Source organism: Felis catus, chromosome C2 (genome assembly GCF_018350175.1).
Source record: "Felis catus isolate Fca126 chromosome C2, F.catus_Fca126_mat1.0, whole genome shotgun sequence".
Lineage (NCBI taxonomy): Eukaryota > Metazoa > Chordata > Mammalia > Carnivora > Felidae > Felis > Felis catus.
Genome location: NC_058376.1, coordinates 65,489,194 through 65,511,536, shown reverse-complemented (window position 1 = coordinate 65,511,536; position 22,343 = coordinate 65,489,194). Strand labels below are relative to the sequence as shown.

Genomic DNA, 22,343 nt, shown 5'->3' with positions numbered 1-22,343 from the left:
TTTGAGAAGCAGAGAGAACCCAGAGGCCATGAAATGGTGATCCTTTGTGCAGTGCCTTTGCATCCACCTCTTCATTGGACACTCCCATCTCTAGTTGCTCTATACTGCTACTATTTTCACTGCATTTTCTCCCTCTTTCCTCCCACCAACCTTCTTCTGTTTTAGGCCTTGTCAGTGGGCTCTGGAGAGAAGACGTTGGAAGGAAGGATAGTGGTCGAATTGAGACTCAGTGACTACATATTATAACAAAATTTGGACGATAGGGCATCAAAGAAATCAAACCTGAGAAAGATTAGTCTCAGGAGATGATGGAAGTAGCACCCATGAGTGGAAGTTTCTTAAATCATGAAGCCAGAGAAGAAATAAAGAAGAGGAAATAAAACCCTGGATAAAAACACCATGCCCTCACTCTGATTACACACAGCCCATGACCTCACTGGCTGAGATGAGTCACATACCCCATGCTTCAGGAAGGAAAGATCAACTGGGACCATTTCTACAACTTCCCTTTTATTCAGATGTGGAAACCAAGGCTTCGTGTGCTGGGACAACTTGTCTGGGGTCATACATATTTACTGTTTGAGAGCATGTAGATAAGACCAAGCAGAGGACTAATATACATGACCAACAGGAATAAACAACATAATGTGTATTCATGTTGATATGAGAAACCTTCAAAGACAGCAGGAGGTGAGAGATAAAACATGTGACTGTCAGTAAATCCATCTCTCTCCTTGGTCCCCATTAACTTCCTGTGGCCTTACGGTCACTCTCTAGTTCTTAGTGAAGATGATCCTATTAGTTGATTACTCCCACCTGAATCCATGGATGATTAGTTTAGTTCCCAGAGAGGCATTGAACCCAGACTTTTGGATGTCACTACTTTCCTGCACTAGCTGACCACAGCTAGGATCCAAAGGGGTGAAGAGGAGAAACTGGACTTTGAGATTGGTGCCTTGGAGGAGATTAGCATTCTGGAAGTCAGTGCACTTTGTCTGTGGGATAGGAGGTGCGTCTCCTGGAGGAAAAAACAAAAAGAAAAACAAGAAATATTCAAGGTGAGGTCATCTATTCTTAGAAGGAAGACAATTGTTCTTGAGAGGAAGAGACAAACAGGGGCTTACCAGCATTTATTATAAATCAGCTAGTACAATATTCAGACTCACTTATTAAAGACATCACTTCTGTAACCAAAATCTGTGAATAGTTTCCATGTCTAAAGATACATTGCCAGAAAAGGATATGAATATTACTCAACTAGAGAAGATTAAAAGCCATGGTGAAGTGGATATTGTCATGAGATAAATTGAGTACCCCCCCGCCAACCATAAATCCATATGTTGAAGTCCTAACTCCCAGGACCTCAGAATGTGACTGTATTTGGAGATAGAGTCTTTATGTTAAATAAATAGAGGTATTTATGCTAAAATGAAGCCAATAGGGTGGGTCCTAATCCCATATGGCTGGTGTCCTTATAAGAATAAATTTGGACACAGACACAGAGGAAAGACAATGTGAAGACACATGAAGTAGAAGGTCAACTGCAAGCCAAAAAATAAGTCAAATAATGTCACACTTCTGTGCAAAAGGGCATTTCCCTCAGAATGAAACCTGAAGTCCTAACATTGGACTAAAGCCCCAAATGGTCTAAACCATGAGCTCCGGGAAAGCTTTGCCTGTCTGACTATTCCTTCCTCCATTCTGGCCACGTGTCTTCCCAACTCTTCCACACTCTACACAGGCCTAGACCACCTGAGGGTCTTTGCACCAGCCATCCCTTCTGCCTGGAGTGTCTTTTCCACAGACATCCACATGGCTAACACCCTCTTCTCTTCCGAGGCTTTGCTTGTCAAGTGTAACTACTTTAAATTGCCATCTGCCTGTGCTCCTCACCCCTGTTCTCTCACTTTGTCATCTTAATCTATTTCCTTTTATAGCAATCATCACCTTCTAATCTCCTATGGAATTTACTAGTTTATTATTAAATTTATTGCTTACTGATTTCCCTGTATTAGGATATACTTTCAAAGAAGGCAGAGATTTTTATCCATTTTGTTCACTCTACTGCCCAGAATAGGGTATGCCACACATAATAAACATGAAAAGCTACTTCTTTGAAAATAATAATAAACTAGTTGTACTTTTGATTGATAAGACAGAGTAAGACAAAAAGAGGGAAGTCACAAGTAAACAATATAGAGAATAAAAAGGGATATATAGTAGACTTTTTAAAAAAGAAACTATTAAAGAGCATGTTTATACCCACCCAAAATTAAAATTACAGGTATTTGCCTAGAAAATAGACAATTTCCTAGAAAATATAACTTACTGAAACTTAGTCAAAAAGAAAAAATAGAAAGTCAAGTGTAAAAAGTAGCATGAGGGAATTGAAACAGTAGTTTTTGATTTATTCATCAAAAAACCTCTACCAGGCCAGACAGTTTTCCAGAAAAATTCTATCATTCCTTCAATTCCTATCACTGTTCCAGAGAACAGAAAAGGGGGATAATCTAAATTCATTCTACAAAAATAACCAAGATATCCAAATTGGACAAGGATAGAAGGAGAAAAGAAAACAAAAGGCCAATTTCACTATTAAACACAGACATAAAGACCCTGGATAAATTACCAGCAAATCTAAGCCCATCAAAGATAATATGCATAAAAAATACATCATGGCCAAGCAGGGTTTAATCCAAGATATGAAAAGATGGCTTAACATTAGAAGATATATTAATGTACTTCACATATGAAAAATTAAAGAGAAAAACCCATATGCTCATCTCAATAGATGGAGAAGAAAGAAGCACAATAAAATTTAATATCCAACACTTCTTAACCTAAGAAAAAGCATTATCCAAGAGCCTATCTGATGACCATACTTATAGGCGAAACATTAGAAGCATTCCATTTAGAACTGGAAACAAATGAGAATGTCTGCTATCAGTGCTTCTATGAAATATTGTACTGGAAGTTCTAGTCCAAGCCAGGGAAACAAGACAATAAAATGGAATCAAAGTTACAAAGTTTGAAAAGGAGGAGAGAAAATTGACAATATTTGCAGATACATAATAAAACTTTCTATCATTCGAGAGTATGGAAGGTGGCACAGTGAATCATACTCCGATATCCCCTCTCCCTAACCACCTTTCCAACCAAAGACTAATCATAGATGAATATCAAAAGAGAAGAAAGACATAGATGATCTCAAATATAAAGATTATATCTCTGTGGGCAAGAACAAGAACAGAATTGCAATATGGTGCTGGGTTCCTGTTCTGGAAGAAGACAGTGGTTGTGAGGATTCAGCTCTGTGAGGTAAGGGGGGTCCAGTAGTGCTTTGTATCAGTGCTTTGTGGAAGGTCAGCACCAGGCGAAGCTCTCCAACTCCATAAAGGAAGCTAAAAACAAAAGCAATACAACAAAAAAGTAGCTATTGACTTTTTACCTGGGGCTACAGGTTTATTTAAGAAGGCAGGATGGAAAGACAAGGCCTCACTAAGAAGAACTGAGACAACCCCCCTCATCCCGCCAAATGGTGGAGAGAGTCTAAAGATGGGAAGGACTGGGGGTGGGGGGTAGAGGTGGGGAAGGCCATAAACAAACTTCTCATTGACACTGAAATAAAACTAACCTATTGTGTTAGAAGTCAAGATAATAGTTATCTTTGGGGTGGTAGTGATTAAGAGGGGATATGTGGAATGGGTTTTAAGAACCTGGTAATGTTTTATTTCTTGATTTGGATGACGGTTACACAGGTGAGTGAATTCACTGTGAAAATTCATTAATCTGTGTATTAATAATCTGTGCGCTTGTCTGTATATATGTTGTACTTCAATAGCGAGTTTTCTTTAAAAAAAAAGCCTGCAAACAAAATATCTAAATTTATACAGAAATCAAATGTTTACAAAGATAGTCAATAAAGCCAATAAGTGGATCATGAATTCATTCCAGGTGAAATAAGTTTTTAAAAGCCTTTGACATAGACTTTTAAATAAATATGCTGAGAACCCATAAGGATAAAAATAAAGACAGAGCATATGAAATTATGAAATAAAAACACAAATAAATAATAAAATAAGATTTATAGAAAAAACCTAGTTAGGAAATTAGAAATGAAAAAGATAACCATTGAAATAAAAAGGGAATCAATACTGTAATGTTTAGGACAGAAGTAAAAGAAAATTTTAATATGGAAGTATAGTCAAAAAGTACAGACAATAGATGGAAAGATTCTATTTTTATCTCGTAGCTGTTCTCTAAAGGAAGTGAATGGGAGAAGAAGCACGAGTTTGAAAAGATAATTATTTAGAATTTTCCACAACTAAAGATATGATTTCTCCAATCAAAACTTGTACTCAGGGTAATGAGCGAGATAAAAAAAATAAATCTACACTAGGCACATTATAGTATAACACCAGAATGTCAAGGATAAAACGATATTTTTTAAAATTCCCAAATGCATTGGACAACTTAGAAGTATAATTTTCTAGAAAAATCCAATTTAGTGAAACTGACTCAAGAATAAATAGTAAGCCCAAATAAAACTAGCATCAAAACATTAAATTGGTAATCAAGAGTCTTTCTGACTCTAAAGTATACTAGAGCTAGATGGTTTTATCTGAGAACTGCACTGCTTCAAAGTACAAATAGTCTTTATCTTATATAAACTGTTTATAGAATAGACACTTATTTCATGAGGTTATAATAATCTTAGTATTAACTGGACAAGGGTAATGCAAGAAAAGAAAATGATAGGTAAATTTTCTATGGACATATAATCAAAATAATATATAAATATATACAAAAGTAAAAATAAATTTTGGCAAAATAAAATTCAGCATTATATTTAAAAATACACCACGATTAAAGGATTTGTCCCTAGTGATCTTAGTCTGATTGGGCTAGCCATTAGGGCTTAGAAGAAAATATGAAAAATTGCCTTTATAGTATGATTGCTTAAACAAGACACTGGAAGCACAAATCATAATAAGAAATAAGAATTAAGACAACAATGTAATACTATTTTTTCCATCAGGTTGACAATATGAAAAATGTTTGATACTGTGAAGTATTGGCAGAGAGGTGGGGAACCAGCCATGCTCACATATTAATAAATAGTTGTAACTTCTTTGCAGGCAACATTTCCCACATCTATCAAAAATGTTGGGTAGTGGATTAGCAAGGACATCCACCATTCTCAGTGGCAAAATCTTGGTTAATCTGGAAATTTTTAATTTAAAATTAAATATATCTTGGTACAGTGGATATTTATAGGGTGAATGTAAGTCATATTTTGGAGCTGATGCAATATTATTTTCTTACAGTCTTGTGCCGGGTGAAAGGATTAATGCAGCTTTTAGGGGACTTGAGAAAGTATCCTGGTCATTACCAGTCCCTTTATGATTGTAGGTTTTTTTCCCTCCCTCTTCTAAATTCATCTCAAGAGAAGAGAAGGCTTTTAGGGGACCCTCCAAATGTTAGCACTATATAAATAGTTGGTTTAAGAAATAGAAGCACTGACTGAAAGAAATTCCACCTAAGGCCCGAGCCCCCGAATTACCTGCACTTCCAATGCTGAGCCACAAAAGGAGTCCCCACGAACAGAAGCTTCTGTCCCCTAGGCCTGGGGGCATTGCTGAGCTGGAGGTCTCAGAGCTGGAGTGAAGCCGACCCCTAATGCCAAAAGAGATCACAGAAGCCCGTCTCTCAAAGTTTTGGATACCCAACACTCACTTGAGTCTTGCTGATTATTAACTGGCCTCATGACCTGTTAGAAGAAAAATAAACTCTCCCTATTTGTCTAACCTCCACAGTTTTTTGGTTTCTTCTTCCCAACGAAAATAAATACACTTCGTTTTTTAGGCAGGGGACATTGAAACACATTGTCCTTCCTCTCTGAGCCAAACATCATCAGGAAATGATTTCCTGCCCCTCTCCCACTTCCTATTATAAAATGTTAGTAAAAACCCAGGCAGAAGTCTTTTATCTCTAGGTGATGACAAAACCCACAGAATCATCGTGGACATGTTTATCTCCCTAGGAAGACTCTGAGCAACTTGAGGGCAAAGACCTTCTCCTTTCATTTTGAATCCCCAGGGCCTAGAATAGAACTGGACCAATAATATGTGTTTAGTGTATATTTAACAGAAAGAGTGGAAAATATGAAGTTTGCCTCTGACAGTACCTTCCTTTCAAAGAGACGTTCATCTTCTTACAAATAAAGAATGAAGAAACTGAACAGTAGACAAAGAAAGTGACCCGTTGCAACCCTGTTGTTAGACGTGGCTGCGCTGGCCTGTAACCAGGGCGTTTCCAGCACACCACATGGCCTCTTCACCCAAAAGAGTGGCAGAAACCACAGAGAGCTAGTTCTGGGCAGGTCAGGGGAAAGGGGAAGGCAAGGTACTTGCCCAGCACTCCTTAAACTGCAGCGTACCGCTACGAGGTGGAACCTGCCAGTAGGGCACTATCACACTTTCTGGACAATAGCTCTGTGAGGTGTGTACAGCCTTAGAGCATAGAGAAGCTAAGTAACTTGCACAAGGTCATGTAGAGTTGGGACGAACTAATCCCAGAGGCCATGCTCCGCACCTGTGCACCAGAAAGTAACAGTCCCCAAGGAAGCCTTGGCGCTGTGTCATCATGGCTGTGCCAGGTCTGCCCAAGATGAGGATAAAATGATTTTGGAGGGAAGCCCTTGCTTCCCCTGGTGCACATGATCCCATTACTCGAGCACTGCTGCCACCAGGAAGGAGAGGAGCAATAAATAGGGCACTACTGAAGCCTGCTCTGGTGTCACCGACCACGCCAGGTGTGGTAGTCTGGCTCCTCGGAGAAGAGACACCAAGATGGGGCTAGATGGGCAAGAGATTTACCGGAGATAACACCTGTGAGGAATAAGGGAAGCTGAAGAAGGCAGAGACAGTCTTTAGACCATGATGCAAGTTTGACACCTGTGAAGAGGGGAAAGGAAATGGATGACATAGGAAAAGTCTTGGACTGCCTCACAGTTCCTGGAATGTTCTGGCAAGGGCAATGGGGAATGTTCAAGCCGAAGTTGTTGTTGTTGTTGTTTTTAAGGATTTTTTTTTCTTAAGTTTATTCATTTATTTTGAGAGAGAGAAAGCATGAGCAGGGAGGGGCAGAGAAAGAGGGAGAGGGGAAGAACCCCGAGGCAGGCTCCGCAACGTCAGCACAAAGCCGGAGGTGGGGCTTGAACCGCAAGATCATGACCTGAGCCAAACCCAGAGTCGGACACTTAACCGCTTAACCGACCCGAACCATCCTGGGGCCCCAAGCTGAAGTTTCTTATTAACGAAGTCCTGTCTTACAGTAATGAACCTGATTAGCATCTCCACCCTGCTCAGTCACTAGCTGGGGTCAGTCTCAGCACAAAGATGAGGATAGATCCAGAAAGGCTGCAACTGGGACCGTGAATCAATCAGGGTCCCTGGGGCCAGAGATTGAGGGCTGCATTTTCATAGCCGCTCACACCACAGCCAGAGCTGGCACACCAAGCTAGCTACTCCAGTCATTCCAGCACAGTATTCCTTGTGGGTGGCATTAATACAGCTGACACTTAGAGAGCACCTTCCCTTTCCCCTTCATCATCTAGTACAGTACTCTTCAAGTAGTTCTGCTGGAGTTCTCCTGTGTGCAGGACCACCTGCCTCAGCATCATCCAGGGAAACTGGAGTCCATGGGCTCCAGGCCCAGAGACCCTGAGAGACAGCATTTGCCGGACAACACCCAGCTGCTACAGATGATGACACTGAGACCAAAAAAAAAGGGAAGTAGGAACCTTAAATGGGACGGGTGCAACCAAGCACAATGTAGAGAGAGGAGTCCCAGTCACAGCCCAGGCATTGGATGGAGTCTCCTTGGTGTCAGAGGAAGAGGAGGCTCTCTGAGGAGGGCAGGGAAGCTGAGGGGAGAGTGAAGACTCTGTCCATTTCACAGTCTGACCTGAGCTCTGCTCTGCCCCTCCCTACCCCCGCACCCAAATGTGGATCAAGCCTCAACGAGCTTTCTCCCTGACTTCCCCTCATAGTTGTGAGAAGGTGAAGAGAGGGCATAGGCTTCTCACATCACCATGTAACTCTTGGGTTCCATTTTGGCCTTGTCTAAGGAAAACTTTCTAACTACAGCTAACAGTTGCAGTATGATAGGATTGGAGACACGTGGCTTGGGTTTAAACCCCGGCTCCTTCTCACCCTAGACATGTGACTTTGGACAGATGGAAGCTTCTCTGAGCCCAATTTCTTCATCTGCTAATGGGCTGTAATAAACTACCTGACACTTGGTAACTCTTTCTTCCTCCTCTTCTTTTTCCTTCTCCAAATGGATACCCTAGGTGTCACTTCTCCTAACCCCCAAACTCCCAAAATGGAAAATGATGGGAAGGCTCCCCACTATGCCCTATCTTGTTGACCCCTGGATCCCTAGCCAGACACCAGCAGCCATCCCATGAGGAGCTGATCCAGTAGGCTGGTTAGTTGTGAAATCATCAGAATCTCTATTCCTTCCCCCTCACTCTCAGTAGCTCTGTGGCTGTTTAAAACACAAAACAAAACAAAACAAAACAAAACAAAACAAAACAAAAAGCACATTTACTTGCCCTGGAGAGGTATAGAGGGGAGTAAATGGAGAATATGGTGGCTGAAGAAGCCTGGAGGAGGGTGGATGTGGCCAATGCTAATTTTGCAGCTCTTACAAAAAATATTGCCAAGACTTCTAGATAACATCTAGCAATCTTAGGTAACAAAGCAAATGAAGCACCATTATATAGCAGGTCAAAAACATATAATTAATCCCTGTAATGTTACACATGGTTTTTTCTCTTTTTTAGTACACACATATTAATTTGATAAGCCTAATAAATTCATACTGTGTGCTAGATCATTTTTTTAGAGAGAGACAGAGAGAGCATGCAAGTGGGGGAGGGGTGGAGGGAGAGGGAGAGAGAATCCCAAGCAGGTTTCACACCCCACATGGGGCTCCAGCTCACGAACTGTGAGATCATGACCTGAGCCGAAATCAAGAGTTGGACGCTTAACTGACTGAGCCGCCCAGGCGCCCCTCAGATCATTTTTTTTTTTTATAATTTTTTTTTTCAACGTTTATTTATTTTTGGGACAGAGAGAGACAGAGCATGAACGGGGGAGGGGCAGCGAGAGAGGGAAACACAGAATCGGAAACAGGCTCCAGGCTCTGAGCCATCAGCCCAGAGCCCGACGTGGGGCTCGAACTCACGGACCGCGAGATCGTGACCTGGCTGAAGTCGGACGCTTAACCGACTGCGCCACCCAGGCGCCCCAGATCATTTTTTTAAATTTACTGCAACATCATGCATATAATTACGTTATCTCTTTCCTCTATTCTCCTCCTCCCTTCTTCTACACACACACACACACACACACACACACACACACACACACACACACTGGCACCTGGCATTCACAGTAGGAGCAAAGGTAGACACCCTGAGCCAGATGCAGGTGGTGGGCAGAGGTGGTGAGGGGAGTGTGTAATTGTTCTCTGGTTGCTTCTCTTTTCTCAGAGAAATAGCAAGCAAGGTTGCCAGTTGAGAGTAAAGTTTGAAGAGGAGATTTTGAGGTTTGAGAAGAAAGTATGAAAGTCTGAACTCTTTTTGAAGTGCGCCTGTGATGAAGACAGATTGTCTCAAACAAACATAGCAGGATCTCTAAAGTCTTTCTCTGCTGTCTCCAGTTGTGGCTGAAGTCCTACCTGGGGAATAACAAATGCTAAGTCCTTGCCCTCCTACCCCTCTCCCCCACCTCTTCCACTGTATTCTAAAGGGACTGGAAGGACTTGGAAAGACAAATCCCAGTAGGATATAGGAGAAGGTAACAGAACTGCTGTTATCAGACCTCTCTTCCCCACCTCCCCTCCACTGGAAGCCAGTGATTTGAATGGAAAATAGAGAGTCAAGTTCTGTGGGGGTTCTCTCTTACCTTCTTGAAAAAGGAGGGGAGGTGGTGCTCTTTCTTACCCTCCACAACCAGTGAGAGCCTACCAGTTGAGATTGAAGGTGACCATATCAAGGGGGCATGGGTATCTATTTCCAAGTTGGATCTCTCAAGGCCTATTTAAGAGGGATGGGTGAAATGTAAGACAGCAACAGGTGGGAAGCCTGCACTCCCACTGCTGGACAGGAGCAGGAAGGACGAGTTTCCCTTGGGCTGAGGGGACTCCTCAGAAGACAGCTGTCTTGAGCCTTTCCTACCAGTGCTCCACCAATGAGAATGGTCTCAGGGCAACATCTAAGAGGAGCAAGGAGCCTCCGAAGAGAGAGGGGAAGAATGTCCCCTTTTCTCCTCCAAGTCCCTTGGGCCCAGGGCTGATGGAGGTGGGGAGCATGGAGGGCATGACATGGAAGTTTTAGAATTGATTAAACTGGGCTGGGATTCCCACTTCTGGGTATAAATCTAAAGGAAATGAAAACAGGGTCCCAAAGGGTCTGCACTCCCGTGTCACTGCAGCATTATCCACGATAGCCAAGATATGAAAACAACCTAAGTGTCCATCAACAGAAGAATGGATAAAGAAGATGGAGTATATGCATACATACAATGGGATATCATTCAACCATGAGAAAGAAGGAAATCCAGCCATTTGTGATAACAGGGATGGGCTTCATTTACGGCATTATGCTAAGCCAAACAGAAAAGACAAATACTGCACGGTATCACTTATATGTGGAATCTTTAAAAAAGGTCAAACTCCTAGAAACAGAATAGGAAAGTGGTTGCCAGAGGCTGGGAGGTGGGGAAATAGAGAGAGGTTGGTAAAAAGGTACAAACTTTCAGCTGTAAGATGAAGTAGGTCTGAAGATATGAGGTGAAACATGGTGACTACGGTGGATAACACTGTATAGTATACTTGAAATTTGCTAAGAAAGTAGATCTTAAATGTTCTCACCACCCGCTCCACCCCCAAATATAAATATGTGCAACGATAGGTGTGTTAATTAACTAGATGGGAGGAACCCTTTCACAATATAAATGTGTATCAAATCACCACGATGTACACTTTAAATATCTTACAATCTTTTATGTCAATTATGCCTCAATAAAGTTGAAATTAAAAAAAAATACTGGACTGGTTTTGTTTTTTTTAAGTTTATTTATTTATTTTGAGAGAGAGAGAGAGAGAGAGAGAGAGAGAGAGTGAGCTGGGGAGGGGCAGAGAGAGGGAGAGAGAGAGACTCCCAAGCAGGCTCCACGCTGTCAGCTCACAAACTGTGAGATCATGAACTAAGCCAAAATCATGAGCTAGAAGCTTAACTGATTAAGCCACCCAGGCACCCCTGGACTGGGTTTTTAATACACTCCCCACCCCCACCCCCAACAAAGGACCAAAAACAATGTGATATTCTAAGGGACAGGAAAAGCAGCTTCCACACAGTACTGTGAAGGCAGTAGTTGGGAGAAAAATAAAATCATGTTTGCTTCTTACTAAATTCAGATGACTTACCAAACTAGCTCCAGAGATAAAACAGGTCATGCCTCAGATTCCACTTGTTAAAATGCTCTTCTGCTCTTTTCTATACTGTAAGATTTAAGCAGGTCTACTGTTTGGCCAGTGCTAATAGAACTCTAGTGTTCTGTCTATTCTAGGCTCCTAACTACTGGAAAAAGACACTTCAGAACAACCAGGAGAAATGTTTCCTCTTGTCTTACATCTGCAGAAAGGCACACACTATTCTGTGCTATAAAGTCAGTTCTTACCAACTGGGAAATTGAAAGCAGTCATGAGGGTCACCTTAATATTCTGCTCAGGAATCTTGTATAAATGTTGTATGTCTTGTATAAATCTTGTATGTGTTTTCTATTATTCTAAAACTGTGCTCAGAATATTTATACAAAGGAGTCTTTTAAGACATCTGAATTTACGACGTATGACAGTGTTCTGTGAATTGTAGCCCAGCATGCTTGAACGTCTGCAACTCTGATTGCTTGTCTTACCAAAGAACCTGTTTTTACTTTTGTAATATATAAAACGTGTTTGTTTTCTGAAATATATAAATGCGTGTGAGAGTTTTTTGAGACAGAAAATGAACTTAGGAATTTCCTTTTCCCTTTATGTATAAAAGAATAATAAATTCCATGTCCTTGCTTGAGTCCTGCTTCAATACAGAGCTGTGTAGGTCAGCACATGTGCATGGTTAAAGCATTAGACTCTCCGTCTCTCACAGTGCATCACAGGTCACTCTGGGCAACCGTGAAGTAGCAGGTGTCTGAACAGATGTGTCTGAAACAGATGTGGAACCGCATGTTGAAAGCATTCACATCAACACAATTTGATGAACTTCCTGTTTATTGAATGTCTCTCATGGGCCAGCAGACAGGCCACAAAGAGAATAAGATAATTCCTCACAAGGAACCTGAGTTTGTCCTCAGAAGACACCCAATCACCACTCAACAGGACCAGTGTGGTGATAAGCCTGGAGACAAGGCTGTGGGTATATGAGGAGAAAGTGGCCAAGTGCCCAAATAATCACAGCAAGTTTCACCCAGAAGGTTCTACCTGAGCTGGGGCTTGAAAGATGAGTAAGCATCTACCAGGTGGAAAAGGAGAGGGAAGAGCATTAAGAAATGGAGAAAGGGGGTGAGTATTCATTGGAACATGATTAGAAGTTCAGCATGACTGATTTGTAAAGATAACTCTGGAGGGCAAGGAGGAAGTCAAGACTGGAATTAAGGGACCAGACAGGAGGTGATTAACAACATTCATTTAATATATACTGATCAAGTACCTCCCATGTTCCCAGGCACTTTGCTAGGTTGTGTCTAGATGAAAATAAAGACAAGCCAAGAGAAAACAACAAAACTGGCAATTCGTTAAGTGTCATGGCCAGCAAAGTACAGAGTACAGCTTGGAGCAGCATCTCCCCAGACTTGAGTACCCTGGACTGCAGAAATCCAACTGAAAAATACTGGTGCAAGAAGGTAAAAGAGTAACAGATGTGAAGGACATTTAGGAGGCAGACCATCTGGCAGATGCTACTGGGACCCCACATACCTCCTTCACTCTTCCCATGCACTGTACAGCTTGCCATTGCAAGCACCTCTGAGTCTTTGCCTGAAGACATCTGTGTCTGGCTTGCACAAAAGACAGGCCAAGAAGTACCAGGGAGTTAGCGTCCCTAGGAGTGGTCCTCAACCAATGCCAAATGGAAGGTGACGGATGGACACCCCAGGTTTGCTTGCCCCTTGGGTGGGACAACTCTTGAGGAGTGCCTTACAGAGAACCCAGATGGACTAGTCCCAACTGGCCAGAGTGCTGACCTGCTCATCGCACCTTGTGCTGGCTTCCCTCCCCTCTCCTCCCTGTCTCACTTCCCATTTTCCTACCAGGGCTTCCTGGAATCACCTCCCAAATAAACTACTTGTTATTGAATCTTTGTCTCAAAGTCCACTTTTGGAGAACTCAACCTGAAACACACAGAAAAAACTTAGTGAAAGATTAGATGATGAAAATGAAGACTCAAATATGGGGCCATGAGACTTCTAGCTTGGGGAGATACTGACTTCTATCAACTGAGATAAAGGACAGAAAGAGGGACAAAGTCAAGGGGGACAGGATGAATTTGGAAAGACAAGCTACAGGTGCTCAAGGGACATGTTACCTCAAAATTCCTGGAGTACAAGGTTAAAACTCTTGACTTTGGAAAAAATGAAAAGAAACTGGACTACATAAGAGGAGAAACCACGAGAAATGATGTCACATCTCTCTAAAGGGTAACTACAGTATCTTCCTTTGACCCAAGAGAATACAAAGCCCTGGCTGTCTTTTCCAGCCGGTTTCTGTATTCTAGTTTCTCATAGTTGGAGGGACTCACTCCTTTAAAACCATACATAACTCCCCACCAGCAGCCAGCAATAGCAGCTGTAGAATCACTGTCTCCACCATGGAAAAAGGCTCGATGGGCAAGCTCCTTCCAGGAGTCTCCTGCAGCCAGGATGGCATCATAAGCAATCATGGGGGCATCGTGTCCACTGCTGCCACCCCAGCCAGAGTAGCTCACAGAGGTATAGAACTGATCCCTCTCCTTCACATCAAAGGGCTTGGGGAAGGTAGGGGCTGATTTGCCATCCAAAATCCCTCTAAGTTTTAGGTATTTTTCCCATTGGTCTTGGAAGTAGGACCTGTAGGAAGGAAAAATTCTACAGTCAATTGAAAAAATAAATTTGAAAACCATAAGGAAAGGTAGCAGATAAATGTATGAATAGAGAAAATTCCAAGATGACTTCAACTTCTTGTACTAATATCAAAATTGTATTAAATAATCAAAATGAGGGATGCCTGGGTGGCTCAGTCAGTTAAGGGTCCGACTCTTGGTTTTGGCTCAGGTCATGATCTCATGGTTCCGTGAGTTCAGGCTCCACACTGGGCTCTGCACTAATGGTGTAGAGCCTGCTTGGGATTCTCTCTTCCCCTCTCTCTCTCAAAAGAAATAAACTTTTTAAGAAATGCTTTAAAAAAATCAAAGGAGGGGCACTTGGATGGCTCAGTCAGTTGAGCCTTGATTTTGGCTCAGGTCATAATCTCATGGTTTGTGAGACTGAGTCTCACAAGATTCTCATCAAGATTCTCTCTCCTCTCTCTCTCCCCTCCCCCGACTCTCTCTCTCTCTCTCTCTCTCTCTCTCTCTCTCTCTCAGTCTCAAAATACATAAATAAACATTTTTAAAAAATAAAAATGCGCTCTAAGTGGCATTCATTCAATAAATTTTTGCCAAGGATTAATATAAACAAGGCATTGATAGCTGTTGCTGAATAAAGAAGATACATAGCAAGGTAAAGGTGAGAAATAAAGGTCTATTTTTCCTGAATTGAGAATAATGTCAAGTGTCACCTTTCAAGGGTGGAACTTATTTATTTTACTTTATTTTCTTAAGAAATCTTGTATATATTTAAAGTATACAACATGATGATTTAATACACTGATACACAGTGAAAAGACTATAGTCAAGCTAATTAACACATCATTTCCTTACATACGTCTATTGTGTTTTTTTTTTTTTAAGATAGAACTTTGGAACATCATGACCATTAAGTGATTTCAGCAGAAAGTTTCTGGATATTTTTATTCTAAGAAAGGTGATGTGACATGAACTCACAAAAAAGGGAAATTGTGGCTTACCCCTTATTAATTAGCTGGTGAAAAAAGCCTATCTCTTGGGCACTCTAACCAAAAATTTCAAAATATTGCGTATCAAGACAACACTGAATAAACACGTTCCAGGAAATAAGCAGGGAAGTTCATAGCAGTATAGGACAGCCAAAAAACTATAGAAAGGTGGAATACAAAATAGGATCCCTATACAACAGGGAAGCACCACAGGTGTTAACTACTCCTTGAGGTCTTCACCTGGCTACTTGGTGGCAACCACTGCTGGCACTGAACTTGAAATCCTTAGCAGGTGGGCTGGAGTTGGGGGTGCTGAACCCAGCAGACAGCAAAACTAGATGGTGAGAACCACGATGGTGCTTTGATCTATGAATTCTAGGCACACGTGTGCATGCCTGTGCACACACAGATGCAATCATTTTCTAGCAGGAGCGGGCGCCTACCAACTCACCAGTGTTGAAGATTCTTCTCCAAAAAGTAGCCTGATTGGATAATGTACTTTTTAGCTTCTGGTAGCACCTCCATCATTTCTTTTCCCCACTGCCTGGGAGGCTTGTTGTTCACAGCATAGGCTGTAAAAAGAGCAGAAACAAGAGCTCCCAGGTAGCCTGTAGGGTGGTGATGGGTCATCCTGCCACTCTCGATGCTCACCTGGATCAGCGTGTCCAGCTGTCCGTGGTGGGGGAACCTGAGACCGATGCACATAGCACGCATGGCAGCCCCGCAGCCGCCCTCGTGCTTGTTAAAGGGAATCCTCCAGCCATTGGCCTTGTCTGGCTCCAGTAGCATGGCATTCTGCACTGAAGCACCCCCTGAGAAGAGTTAGGTAGAGCAGAGGGTCAGTGTAACCAAAGCAAAGGCCCTGGCAGGAAGACAGAACCAAGATCAGTCTCTAAGTTTCTTTGATGGAAAGGGAAAGCCAAAAAAGTAATGAACGCTCCCAAAAAAGATGAACGCTCCCAAACTCCAAACCCCAAGCCAACACTGTTCCTTACTCTCCGTACAACCCTTAGTATGATTATTAGGAAAGAATCAGATTCATATAGAGAGTCTTGGAGTCTTTATCAGTTATTACTGAGACATCACAATAACTCAAAAAGGTAGGTTTAACATATTATTCTCTTGTTTAAATTAATAAGCAAAGGGATCGCCTAGGTGGCTCAGTCGGTTAAGCATCTAATTCTTGATTTCAGCTCAGGCCATGATCTCACAGTTCGTTACATTGAGCCCTGTGTCGGGCTCTGCTCTGCCAGCATGGAGCCTACTTGGGATTCTCTCTCTCTCTCTCTCTCTCTCTCTCTCTCTCTCTCTCTCTGCTCCTCCCCAGCTTGCACATGTACATGTGCTCTCTTTCTCTCTCTCTCAAAATAAATTAATATTTTTTAAAAAATGAATAAATAAGCTGAGGCTCAGAGCTTGATTAGGAACCTTGCTCAAAATCACATAACCAGCTAATCAGTGGCCCCATCAAAACCATCAGACTCCAAGCCCAAGCCTTTAAAGAACCCAATGAGAACCTGAGGATTAGAGATCCTGAATGTCAGAAAGAGGCTGTGGATTCTAGAGTGAGGAGCACCAGGCCTCGGAAAAGGAGCAATGGGCCCAGAGCAACAATGAGCCTTTGGATGCCCTATGTGTTTTGTAATCCTTTTTTTCTTTTTAAACTTAATATATCTTTCCATATCAGTAAATATTTATCTGCATTATTTTAAAAGGCTGTGAATGTGTCACTACAGATAAATAAATTAAAGAACATCTGGGTTGTTTCTATCTTTGTCACAACTACAAATTATAACTGTCTCCTTGATGTTTACATCTCAATCAACATTTTAAATGACTGCCTTGGGGCTGCTTTATTCTCCACCGCCAGGACCTCCAGTGGCTGCACTCACCTGGTGCTCGGCCATCCATGTCTCCCATGCAGTCTTGGTAATGCTTAGCAAGTAGGGAATACAGGTGAGCCAAATCCAAGATTTTCCCAGCTTCCACAAGAGCTTCTGCCGTGGCCAGGTGCATTACTGTGTCATCGCTGACTCTCCACCTCTCCACATCTATGGTGTCCAACCCACCAAGCTGGGCCAGCTGCTGGTGAATCTTTTCTCCATCCCGAAGAAACTCCCACTTCCCATTGAAGTACCCTAAGGCATCTCCAGCTGCGCTCAGCACCATGGCAGCCACATACCTCTCCATCAGTCCCTCACACATGATGAGGCGGTGTCTGGGGGAATATTAAGATATACAGAGGATGAGGAAAAAGAATTGGAAAAAATAATGGGCCCCTCTACATTGTATTGAGCACTTACTAATTGTAGGCATTGTATTAAGTGCATCTCATGCAATACAACTGCTCTATGAGGAAAGTATTAGACCCATTTTATACGTGAGTAAATTGAGGATCAGCAAGATAACACAGTATCAGAAACGTTATGTGCCTTGTCTTAGGTCACAAAGCTAATAGGTGGCAGGACTGGGATTCCAGCTTAGGTCCATCTGACTCCACAGCCAACAATTTTAACTGATTCCATCTTTGCCTCTCTTTGAGTGGCAAGCCCATTAAATTCTGCAAGTCGAACCAAGCTTGCCATTTTCTTTTTAGTTGGGATTTGGCCTTGGAAGTGCATCCCTCCTTTATTAAATAATGGTACTTTCCACTGGCATCACAATGCACAGTTTGCAAAGCACCTGCATATTCTCTACCTCAGTAGTAGGCAGGGATTAGTGTATATATTTCACAGATAAGAAAACTGAGGCTCAGAGATGGTAAATTGACACAACCAGTGAATGGAGGCACTGAGACCCGAATCTTCTGGTTCCAGGCCACTCTGCCTCAACACAGATCTACTTACCTTGGGCAACCTTTTTGTGCCTCAGCCTCCACATCTCTAAAATGGTGACAAAAATAGTAACAACCTCACCAGTTTATTGTGAGAAGTAAATAAATTTTTGTAAAGCACCTACAACAGTGTTTACCACATAGTAAGCACCATTTTTATTATTCGTATGCAACCAGGGGAAGAGATTTTTCTGTTATTCAACTAGAATACTTTCTCCCCACCACGTTCCTTTCAACAGCAATATTTTAATTTTGTCTTCCTGCTAAATGATTTGACTTAAACAGTCTTGGGATCTCAGATTCCCTCCATGGATCTAATCCCTGGTGAAGTGCTGGTTTCCCTGTAGTTGCATTTCCAGTTTCTGGTTGTATCGTATCGCCTGCAGCATTCATGTTCAAAGCCCTTCACCATCTGCCCCTACTCTACTCGAATAGGCCAGACACTTTTAAACGTGCCTAGCTGCAGTTGGGCTTGCTAACTTCCCCCTCAGTTCAAGCTCTTTCCTGGAACCCACCACGCCCTTCCTCCCCTCCACTTACCTAAAACCTTTTACTCAGGGTTATGTTCAAGTCCTAGGACTTCCAGGAGTCCCCTTTCAGTTGCACTGCTGTGGGCCAGGGAATGCAGGCTGGCAAGCACCTGGAGAAGAGTAAATAATGAAGATGGGTTGAGCATACCAAAACCGAGTTACGGATCTTGCTGAGTTTCTTGACTCACAAAGGGTATTTATAAAATGTTATTTACATATTTTATTATTTATAAACGATGCCTAGGAACTGGAGTTCAGGCTCCTGGATCTGGCTCTGCCAAGAATCAGGTGCATCACTCTGGACAAACCACCCACTCTGGACCTCAACTTTCCCATCAGTAAATAGGAGAGTGGAGGGTCCCATCTTGCGCTGAGACCTTCAGAGACTAAGCTTAGTTGGCTTTTGAGGACCAAATTTGAATGCCCGGTATGCTCTCAGCTTCTTTTCTGCAATTCCTTCTAGCTCCACCCGAATGTGTGTTTTTTGTGAATGTGTGTTTTTGTGCGTTGCAAGCTGGGGGGCGGGGGGATCGATGACCATCTCTTTCCTTGGAAATGTTAACATGTACATGTACATATTAACATTTACATGTCACACTCCTGCTTTCAGAACACAGTTATTCCTTAAACTCTTCTGCCATTTACATTCTTCACCCCCAAACTATAAATTCGAATACATTCAAAACTACGGTCTGTGCACATCTTCTTCCTGGCAGTCTTCCCCTTTTTGATTTCGTTTTATTTACTTACTTTGGTGGGGAGGAGGGTGGGCAACGCCCAGGCAGGGGGGCGGGGTGGGCACCTGCTCACTGCCGGAAAGGCGAGCGCTCTTGGAACGCTGGGCTGGACTTGCGGGTCCTCGTCCCCGAGGACGAGTTGGAGGACCCAGGGCAGGCAGGCCCGGGCACTGCCAGGAGGAGGGCGCCGGCTGAGGTGCTGGCGGACGGCGGGGAGGAGTACCTGATCGCCGAGTACTGAAACGCGAGCGGGACCAGGGAGGGGCCGAGCGCGACCAGGGAGGGGCCGAGCGCCGAAAGTTCAGGGTGCGCGGAGGGCCTGGCTGCATCCGGTGTGTGGTGACTCACGGCCCACCCCGAGCGGAGCGCCCAGCTCAAGGGCGGAGCCGCGCAGCCGCGCTAGGGAACTGCGCGCAGGTTCAACAGACCGTGGACGACTGCTCCTCGCCTTCCCGGCAGCGCTGTGGTCTTCTGCGCCCGAACAGGGGCAACGGGACCTGCGTCACTGGCTACCTGGGCTGGGGACAGGGCTGGGTAGAGCCTGGCATTTCGGAATGTCAGGGCTCAGGGAGCCAGACTCTCAATCCGAGTGTCCATAACTCACCTGTAGTCCCTTAATGACGCTTCGGCCTTTCCTCTGACCAGCTCTTCTGGGTTCTGGTGAGCCAGTGTGTGACCAAGTACTGGGGAAAGGGTACGGAGTGCAAGGCTTTTGTCGGGGTTCTGAGCCCATCCCATAAAACAGGAAAATAATAGCATCTACTTCTTATGGTGGTTGTAAGGATTAATTTTATTTTTATATTTTTTATAATTTTTTAGATTTTTTTTTTTTTTTGAGAAAGCGCAACAGGGGGAAGGGCAGAGAGAAAGGGGACAGCGGATCCCAAGCAGTCTCTGAGCAGTGGGCTGTGGGGTTTGAACTCATGAACCCAACTGTGAGATCATGACCTGAGCCAAAGTCAGATAGATGCTCAAGGTACTGAGCGACGCAGGTGCCCCAGGATTAAGTTAATGTAAATTCGTCATTTATTTGGTAGTTTAGAAGTTTTGAATCCTGATAGTAAATAAAAGCAAAGAAAAACTAACAGTATTTTTGTTTGAATAAATTAATGCCACTTTTGAAAAGAATTAGAATCACCATATGTATGAAGTCTATACACCAAAATTTTAATTTGCTATGTCTTTAATTTTCTATGCTATATCTTTCTGGCTATAACTACCCAGACTAAGTCTGAGAGTTTTTGTTTTTGTTTTCAACTGAGATACAATTTACATGTAGTGAAATGCACTTATTTGGTGTGCTGTTCAATGAGTTTATATTTATAACCATAATCAAGATACAAAATATTTTCATTACTCCAGAGAGTCCCCTTGTGCCCTTTTCCAGTCAAACCCCCACCTCTACCTCCACCGTTAGCCAAAGTGACTTTTTGATCCTTTACAAAAATCAACTCACTCAACCTCTGAAGATGTAGTCAGAGAAAGTTTCCTAGTGAGGGACATTTTTAATAAGCATCCCTATCAAACTCATAACTATTTCAGTTTAAGATGTCTGTTCATAAATATTCTGCATATTACACAGTGCTCTTTCCGTAAAAATCCATAAAAAAGTGTGTCTTTGGCTTGAATATAAATAATAACTAGTGGTGTTCTTAGCCATTAGTTTCCTTTTACTTTATGATGCCTGTGGACCTTGCTATCACTTAGATAGACTACTGACTCATTCATGCTACTGAATGGCTGCAGGTGGAGGTTTGTGCAGGACCTCTGAGGCATAGTGTTGTCATCCTTCACCACCCTGTTGTTACCAATCCCCATACTTTATTAGCTCCATCCCTGCTGAAATTGCATTTTTTTTTTTTTTTTTGCTGTGGTTGATTTATGTAGTGCCTTCTTTAGCATCCCAGTGCATTAGGCCAGCCAGTATCTGTGCCTTACTTGGGAAGAACAACAATACTGAAACCTCTTCTTCCTTTTTTAAAAAACCTTTTATTTAAATCTAAGTTAGTTAGCATATAATGTAGTAATGGTTTCAGGAGAATTTAGTGATTCATCACTGACGTATAACACCCAGTACTCATCCTAACAATTGCCCTTCTTAATACCTGTCACCCATTTAGCCCACCACCCCACCCAACACCCCTCCAGCAATCCTCAGTTTGTTCTCTGTAAGAGTCTTTTAAGGTTTGCCTTCCTGTTTTTTATTTTATTTTTCCTTTCCTTATCCTATATTCATCTATTTTGTCTCTTAAATTCCACATATGAGTGAGATCATACGGTATTTATCTTTCTCTGACTGACTTATTTCGCTTAGCATAATACACTCTAGTTCCATTCACATTGTTGCAAATGGCAAGATTTCATTCTTTTTGATCACCAAGTAATATTCCACTGTGTGTGTATGTATATATATACATGTGTATAGACATGTGTAGGTATATATCTATCTATCTATAGATAGATAGATACCACATCTTCTTTATCCATTTGTCATTCGATGGACTTTTGGGCTCTTTCCATAATTTGGCTGTTGTTGATAGTGCTGCTATAAACAACAGTGCCCCTTTGAATCAGCATTTTTATATCCTTTAGATAAATACCTACCAGTGCAATTGCTGGGTCTTAGGGTAGCTCTATTTTTAATTTTTTGAGGAGCCTCCATACTGTTTTCCAGAGTGGTTGTACTAGTTTGCATTCCCACCAGCAGTGCAAAAGGGTTCCCCTTTGTCCACATCCTTGCCAACATCTGTTGTGTCCTTGGTTGTTAATTTTAGCCGTTCTGACAGGTGTGAGATTGTATCTTACTGTGCCCTGATGATGAGTGATGTTGAGCATATTTTCATGTGAAACGTCTTCCTTTTGACAAACCTTAAAGGCTGATCTAGATGACCTAAAATTTCCTGGAGGTTATGCCCTATTACAATAGGTAGATGACTTGCTTCTCTGATCCTTGCTCAAGCCTCTTCACAGGTGGACAGCATCCATTTGTTAAAGCTTTTGGCCTTAAAGGGACATAAAGTCTCCAAGAAGAAATTGTCGTTTGTTCAAACTCAGGTTTGATATATAGGGCACCTGATTTTGGAA

At 42.5% G+C, this 22,343-nt stretch overlaps 1 protein-coding gene across 10 annotated transcripts in view; it reads right to left on the bottom strand.

Moving 5' to 3' along the window:
• Positions 1 to 19,610, bottom strand: part of LOC101101581 (protein ADP-ribosylarginine hydrolase) — a 41,961-nt gene extending 22,351 nt beyond the window's left edge. Inside the window, exons 1-6 of one of the 10 annotated variants that reach the window (XM_023260200.2) lie at positions 19,483 to 19,610; positions 18,533 to 18,632; positions 17,052 to 17,377; positions 15,611 to 15,971; positions 5,564 to 5,676; positions 817 to 1,018 (exon numbers count right to left, since the gene is read on the bottom strand). In XM_023260200.2, the coding sequence (XP_023115968.1) occupies positions 817 to 1,018; positions 5,564 to 5,676; positions 15,611 to 15,971; positions 17,052 to 17,364 (989 nt within the window). In that variant the 5' untranslated portion in view covers positions 17,365 to 17,377; positions 18,533 to 18,632; positions 19,483 to 19,610. Of the gene's footprint in view, positions 1 to 816; positions 1,019 to 5,563; positions 5,677 to 5,808; positions 5,905 to 12,324; positions 14,175 to 15,610; positions 15,972 to 17,051; positions 17,378 to 18,532; positions 18,633 to 19,272 lie in introns of those variants that run through there. The other 9 variants (XM_019839798.3, XM_019839796.3, XM_019839795.3 and 6 more) reach the window with 9 other exon arrangements.
• Positions 19,611 to 22,343: the final 2,733 nt, after the last annotated feature.